At 40.9% G+C, this 8,325-nt stretch overlaps 1 protein-coding gene across 1 annotated transcript; it reads left to right on the forward strand.

Moving 5' to 3' along the window:
- The first annotated feature begins 7,062 nt into the window (after positions 1-7,062).
- Positions 7,063-8,117, forward strand: LOC131128306 (immediate early response gene 5-like protein). The gene has a single exon (XM_058071020.1). It carries the CDS (start codon positions 7,195-7,197, stop codon positions 8,059-8,061), a length of 867 nt encoding a protein of 288 aa, XP_057927003.1. The 5' UTR covers positions 7,063-7,194; the 3' UTR covers positions 8,062-8,117.
- The last annotated feature ends 208 nt before the right edge of the window (positions 8,118-8,325 follow it).

Below are 8,325 nucleotides of genomic sequence, written 5' to 3' on the forward strand. Positions count from 1 at the left end.
ATTTGGGCTTTAAAAGCCAAAATCTGTTCAAAATTCTCATCTTCTGTCAGGCATTGACACGGTCATGCATTCCTGATGGCTAAAGCTAAGAAGCTTTCTCCTCTTGAACGTGGTCAATTCATCGAGCTGCATAAGCAAGGCCTCTCGCATCGTACCATTGCTGCTAAGGTTGGACGCAGTAAGAGACTCATTAAAAAATGTTTTGAAAGATCCTGAGCATTACGGAATAAGTCAAGTGGTAGACCCCCAAAAATACACATCTGCTGAGCTTAGGATCCGACTGACTGTCCGTCAAGACACAGGGCGGTCCTCGACCCAAATGAAGACACTTACTGGTGACGACTGCAGCACAATAACCATCAGACGACCTCTGCAGGAAAAGGGTTTCAAAAACAAAAAACAAATTCAAAGACCTCGTCACCTTCAACGCCACAAAACTTCCCGTTTAGACTTAGCCAAGGAGCATCAAACATGGGACAATGAAAGGTGGAAAAAAATATCTGATGAAAAAATGTAACCTTGACAGTTCATATGGTTTCCAACGTTACTGGCATGAGAAGGAGATCCCACCTGACATGTTTTCTACCCGGCACAGTGGAGGGGGGTCCGTCATGATCTGGGGTGCTTTTTCATTCAGTGGAACATTGGAGCTTCAGATGGTGCAGGGTCGTCAAACGGTCGTTGATGTTGCAGCGGGCATCCCTCATGACTGAGGGCCCTTGTGTGGTTGTTCAACAGGACATCGCTGCAGTTCACAATGCTCGCTTGACCAAAGGACTTCTTCAGGGAGAATAATATCACTCTTTTGTACCATCCCGCATGTTCACCTGATTTAAATTCCATAGAGAACATTTAGGGATGGATGGCAAGTGAAGTTTAGAAAAAGTTTCAGACAGTTGATGTCCTTCGCAAAGCCATTTTCACCACTTGGAAAATTCTATTTTCCAAATGGTTCTGCAGGCTGGATGAAATTGCAAATTAATAAAAATATATAATGGAGCAAAATAAGGTCATCTTTCTGTATTATACATTTCTGTAGTTCTACAGCATCCCCAAACCACAACCACAATAAAGACTGTATAAAGCAGGTGTGAGGATTTGTTTTATTTTTTTATGTTACAGCACTACACTGGATTGTGTGAGTATACCTAATGTTGTGATCTGCTTGTGTATATGAATTTGGGCCCCTCCGATCCAGTAAAAAAATATTTTTTTAAATAATGAGATAATTTCTGATACTGCAAACCAACACCCAGACCTGTTCTTTATTTTTTTATCCATCCATCTATTCTCTATGCCACTTATCCTCACAAGGGCCGTGGATATTCTGGAGCCTATCCCAGCTGTCTTTTGGGCAGGAGGCGGGGTACACAAAGATGCCCAAGCGAAGATTCAAACCCAAGTCTTCCCGATCTCCATGCTGTGGCCTACATGCTAACCACTCGGCCACCATATTTCTTTATTTCTACAAAATATATCTGTGGGGCAATTTAAAAAAAGGCAGCCACAGGCCGAAAATGGTCCCCTTTTCGCACCCTTGGGCATTCAAAGCAAAATGTACGTTGTATGAATGCTGCTGCTCTCCAGGCAGCTGCAGAAATCTGCTGCATAAAGTCCCTTTAAAGGAATTTATATAGAAACACAAAAATAAAGATATATATACATGTATGTCATGGCTGCAAAAGAGGTTATCAAAGTTATAAACCACAATGTACAATATTTAATCATGTCTAAATGCTACTTTTGAAGTTATTAGTAAGTCATGATCGCATTATTTGGCTCTAAAAGTCTATTCTATCTGTTAAAACATATTTTCACAAGCTAAAGTAAAACACAAGTGAAACTTTACTTTTCTTCAGAAACTGGAGTGCTGCCATGAGCACCGGGTTTCCCCTAACTCTGTGCGCATTTCATGTTGGACACCCTTGAACTCCCTTTCCTGTTTTCCTGCCTGAGCATGTCACACTGAAGCACGCCATTCTGTCTGCACAGGTGATCATACAAGCGGGAAACGGTAACTCTGAATGTGCGATCGAACATGTTGTTTTGTGTGTATGTTTGTGTGTGTGCAGGGTATATATATAAGTGTAAAAAGCGTTCTGGGATGGGGGAGGGGGGGGCAGGTGGGGGAGCCTGAAACATGATATGGTGGGAATAACACAAAGCTCAAAAAGTGTCACATGATCTGAAACACAGAGTTGATTTATTTGGATTCAGAAAGAATCTGTTGCATGTGGTTTGGAGGAGACTATGTTTTGCTTCTTAGCTCTCTATGTGCTCAGACACAACACATGGAAACATTTTTCGAGAGGCCACGGGTCTGTGTGAGTGAAGGGAGAAAAAAAAGCTCAAGACGTTTTATTTCTTTCCCCTCTTTTCATTGCGATTAAATAGCATACATGTGTGCGCCATATGTAGAAATACCTCCATTATGAATATATGCGATGCATTCTGGCTGGTAGAGAGCAATTATTAGATATGTTAAGAGTTAAAAATAATTCCAAATGGGCTTTTCACTGTGAAAGTATAGCAGAGATGTATCAATAAACACGTTATTTACAGCCTCGGTTTCAGCATGTAATAAATAGACTCCCACTCAAATGAGACAGTTGCATGTCTGTTCTATTGTCTGCCATAAATATGCTGGAAGGGTTGGTTAAATATTGATAACACCAATTTTCTGCCTACCCCACACACCTCTCTCCATCACCATCACATACCAAACCCCTCCCTCTTTCCCTCTGTCTATCTCGCTGTTATTTCACCCTCACAGTAACCTTGCTTATGCATATTGCATATGTAAATAAAGCAACCCGCCACTGAAGTAATTGTGTGCATCCTCTACAGAGCTGCATGTTTCAGCTCGATGTTAAAGAGGCAAAACGCTGGAATCTTTGTTTAGCGGGCATGATTGTCTTTAAGGACTTATTCGACTAAAAGCTATCCATTATGAAGTGTGTAAAAAAATCATTAGATCAGGGATCCTCAGTTCCATGTGTCCAAGGGCAAGATGGTAAATAATAATAGAAAAATGGAGCTGGGCCGTGAGAAATGTTCAGGCGCAATGATAAAAAAAAAAAATATATATATATATATAAAAGTAAGATTTGATGACCCTATTGAGTGCTAATATGTGAGACGATACTCATGGATAAAGGGTCTGTATTAATTTAGTGTTTTTAATTTGATGTTGTTCCGGTCATAGTTTTACACAATACATAATAAATAAAAAATTAGATCGCTATGTTAGTTGTATGTTTTACTGATTTCCAGTAGCGAGCACGCTACTAATGCAAGCGCTGTCAAATTGACACAAAATAGCCCCCAAGCGTCATTATGCTAATTATGTCTTGTCCTCAAAACACTATTTGTAATATGATATGATGATAATATCTGATAGTATCACCATCTAAATAACATTTTTTTTTGGCACACGACTTGGTCCTCCCCCTCTTCACCCTTCTATTGGCTTGACATTTACATTCTCCTCCGATTTAGCATTGGCAATAAAAAAATGTTTTAGAATTCAGCTCCTGAACCCACCTTGTCTCTCTTTAATTGCCATTGTTTAAGCCCTAAGTATGCCTCACACACTTATTAAATACATTTAATATATAAAAGGTATATCAGGTAATCACCACTAACGAATGAGAATATGAGATGATAAGATATATGGTGCATTCAAAAACTGTTAAACAAAGTTCCAAATCTCAACACTTGATGAAAAAGCATCAGGTAAGCATAAAGACATATAAAAACTGTGAGCTTTCGAGCAGTGTTACATGTATGATGTATGCTTTTAAGGGAATTATCCCAGTTTTGTAGTATTATGAACTTACAGTGAGTGAGATGTGTTTTCTCTGGGAAATAAGGGAAAGAAAATCTGACACAACAAAAAACACATATTTGTGAAAGTAGAAAATAAATGAAAATTTGAAGTATTAACTTAATACTGATACTGCCTTTGGTATCAATTGTGTCAAATTTGGATCAGTCCGCCCACCCCGATACAGTGCTGTGCCATACATTTGTATCAATCTGCTCAGTGCATTTTAAATGAGAGTCTTGAGGTAGACCTCACACACACACACGCACACACACACACGCCAGGCTCAAGTTCAGACTATTATCAGAGCATGATAACCATAATAGCGGCTGTCCTCCTCATTCACCTATTTGGCAGCAAATCAAAGTAATATCCAGGTGTTCAGTATGATGTCAGCCATCTGCGTATGCACACAAACAGATGCGGGATGACAGATAATCTCTCTACTAAGAGCTTTTACCTCATACCTTTTAGTGTTGGGACGATTTTTCTATTATGAGAGGCCGTCCTAATGACGTCATTGACAGCCCCTGACAACACATTTGTGATTTACTTTATGATTTGCTAAATGTATGCTTTAAGTTACCTACAATCAAACTTCTACTTTACCAGGTACATATGGACAGTGTAATAACACCCACTTCAAGAACTGTACCAAAAACAGTACTAATACTCCAGTAATTAAGATAAGATTAGAAACACTTCACAGCATGATGTGCAGTTGTGCAATATCTCAAATACAATGTGATATTACAATAAACAATATGCAGTAATGCAAATGTTATTGTTGAATTATTAAATCTTAACCCATCCCCAACTGTTCTCAGTTGGATTTAAATTAGGGGAATGCGCAGGATACTCCAAGACAGTGACGTTGTTCCTCTGGAAGAAGTCATTTGTCAAGCGGACATTGTCAACTGCAGCATCCTAAAAAACCCTGCCATTACCAGGCTGCCCCCTGCAACATCTTCACATACGCCAGTTGCCGTTTGACACCCCTGCACAATATAAAACTTCATTGTTCCATTGAAGGAAAAAGCACCCCAGATCATGATGTTACCCCCTCCGCTGTCCCATGTGGAAAACATCTCAGGTGGGATCTCCTTGCCATGCCAATAATGTTGGAAACCATCAGACCATCAAGGGTACATTTTTTTCTCATCATTGAAAAAACATTTCTTCCACTTTTCATTGTCCCATGTTTGGTGCCCCGTGTAAATTAAATGGGCATCTTTTTTTAGATGCCATTTTATGGTTATTGGACTGCACTCGACACCAGTAACAACCTTAAATTGGGCCAAGGACCGTACCGTCTTGATGAATATCTAATCGGATCCTCAGGGTCTGTGAAATGTTTTCGGGGTCTACTACTTCCTGTGCCCAACCTCAGCAGCAATGGCATGCTATGAGAGGACATCCTTATGCACTTCATTAATCTGTGTTCAAAGAAAGAACTTTTTTTTTTTTGCCTTTGCCATTAAGAGACGATGACAGTGTGGATACCTGACGAAAGAAGACATTGAATCCAAATTTTTTTCAAGTATTTTGGCTTTTACAGGTTGTGGTTTTAAACTTTTTCATCAGCTGATTTTGAAATAAATTGCATACTTTTTTTCCTCACCCCCATTTTTTGTAAATGTAAAACCTATCCAACAGTGCAAATGTAAATTATTCAAATTTTTCAACTAGTTTTAAATTTCTGACCATGAGTGTATGTAAATTTCACTTATAGACACACTGCAAAAATGGTGTGTTCAAGGACCACACAAAAAGTGTAAAATCTCACTGCTTTTACTAAAAAAAATTAGTGAAGCATAAAGAAAAAATTAAAATTGTGTTTTTTTGGTTCACATATGAGAAAACCCACGCATGCATGGGGAGAACATGCAAACTCTGAGATGTCCAAGCGGAGATTCGAACTCAGGTCTTCCCGATACCTGACTGTGTGGCCTACATGCTAACCACTTGTCCAACGTGCAGCCCAAATTGTCTACATATGCTGTAATTAATTGTTAACGGGTGACCGGCCGAAAGTTAGCCTGCTCCAGCTCAACTATGACCCTGAACAGGTTAAGCGGTAGAACACGGATTGATGGATGGATGGATAGAAGGAAGTAAAACAAAATGTTAAGACACTTCTTCATAGAGACCGACGTACAACCATACTGTACTACCATATTCACACTCTCAATGTGTATGGAATGGATATGCACTAATGCTGGTTGTCAGCATGAGGGGGAGCGACCTAAGCAGTTGAAGGTTCAGTACCTTGCTCAAGGGCACCTCTGCAGTTTTTCTAAGCTGGCACCTCTCCAGAAAGCAATTACGCGGTCCATAATGGGAGTGATTTGAAACAGCAGCCCTCTATTCTACCATACCTCTGCACTGTATTCTACCTTCTCCTGCTCGATGCTGAGTGCTACAACTCTTTCTCGTTGTATTGGTTGTATTATTCCTTTATATTTTACTCAATTTTTCTACTGTATTATATAAACCACACACACACTTCTCGGAAGGTAAAATAAATGGTAGAGCAGTACAAGGACCGTGTCAATTACTTTCAATCATTTTACTGATGGAGACATGATAATTTAATAGGATGATTAATTGTGGCTTACGGTGCAGTACAGCAACACTGCATCATACTGAGAGGTAGTTTTTCTGTATCGCTTGCACTCCAACCATAATAAACAGTTTCAAATTGATACCTCTGAAAGTACCAATTACATCTGTTATTATTAGCTTAGTAGATATCATTTGGATCTCATTAGAATGTGAAATTATACCAAAGAAGTGACACTATAACACCACTAGTGGATAACTAACTATGCTTTTAATGCCCCCCCCCCCCATTATACTATACTAATGCTGTATTACATGAGAGTATACCATACTATACTGTGTTATTATATACAATATTGTTGTTGCTGTGTATTCTAGTGATATGTTGTTGCTCTATGAGGTGCCTTCTCTGTGTGCAGTATATGAGTTGTGGTCTTATCGATTCTGTGCTATTCTATCCCATTCAATGGCCAGTGAAGTTAGGTGCACTGCTATTTAAAAAAGCCCGGAACACATTTAGTGAAATGCAGCATGGCATCTCGCTTCTATGTGCATTCTGAATGAGGCAAGTAGTGATATTTGCGTATAACAGAAGCACCGCCTCCCTCCCATTGGACAATGTCTGCGTGAGGGCGTGGCAAGGAAATATGAGAGTTGCAAACCCATGCCCTGACCGAGTAGACATGGAGCGCCATGTACATGGTCTGCTCGAACCAAACACAAATCTCTCATAGAGACGCTTTTATTTCTTGTGCTAAAAGGCAAGCCGTTTGAGAGACCGGAAGACAAGTGTGGCCCGGTTGAGGATGGAGTGTGCTTTTGACGCACAGAATCTGATCTCCATTTCTTTGAGGAAAATCCAGAGCTCCAGGACGCAGAGAGGAGGCATCAAGCTTCACAAGAACTTGCTGGTAACGTACGTGCTGAGAAACGCCAGGCAGTTTTATATGAGCAAGAACTTGTCGCCAACGCCAAGGACGCACCAGTATGAGGATGTTACCACAGCCAGAGAGACCCACGAATACCTCGAACTGACCGGGAGCTTTACGGAGTTGGCCAATGACTTCTACTGCAACTTTAGCGGGGTGGAATCGGACACTTGGCACTGCGGAGCACACCAGCCTGCAGAGGTGGCGCACCAAGACGCTTCCCCGTGCGCAATGGTTCCTCCAAGTGACTCGGACCTCATGGTTTCGGAAACCTTTTGGACTTGTGCGGACAAGCCTGCGTGGGAGTTGCATATCCCGAGCACTCAAACCAACCACAAAACTGTCCTGGACTTGGACACGCATGTGGTGACCACTGTCACCAATGGATACTTCCACTCAGACTGTTGCGCGCAGCCGAAACAGTCTCAAGGCGCGCAGTGCTATGCTAAAAAGAGACGCATGGACACAAGTTATCACATTGTTGACCCAGAGTTCTACTTGTCTGACTTTGTGCCAGTGCCGTGGAAACGAATGAGGACTGATGATGATGCACACTCAGACTCAGAGCAGCTGGATTCCACGAACATCTCCAACCTGATCTCGGTTCTGGGTTCGGGTGGACTATCTGAGTTTGTGAGTTGGCAGCACGCAGACCTGGAGCAGATATTTGCCTCTCAAACTCTGTGTTTAAAACATACATTGTTATCAGGCAGCGGCTGGACGCGAGCGATCGAAGCGTTTTGATTTGTGTGATTGTTTCCTTTGTACCATTTTATTTCAAAATAAACCATGACACCACCTCTGCTCTGTTACTGAAACACGTGACAAACATATACACAATGATTGTATATTATACTCAAAACATACGCTGCTTATTTTTTGTGGATTCCATGTTAGTTTCTAAGAGTCCTTGGGTTGTGTTTACCGGTGAGATCATATTTTTTGCAGAGATGTTGGACGAGCGCCATCATGTGGGCAGTGGAGAGATGTGCAATGCTCACTCCACAC

The sequence above is a fragment of the Doryrhamphus excisus genome, chromosome 4, assembly GCF_030265055.1.
Source record: "Doryrhamphus excisus isolate RoL2022-K1 chromosome 4, RoL_Dexc_1.0, whole genome shotgun sequence".
NCBI lineage: Eukaryota > Metazoa > Chordata > Actinopteri > Syngnathiformes > Syngnathidae > Doryrhamphus > Doryrhamphus excisus.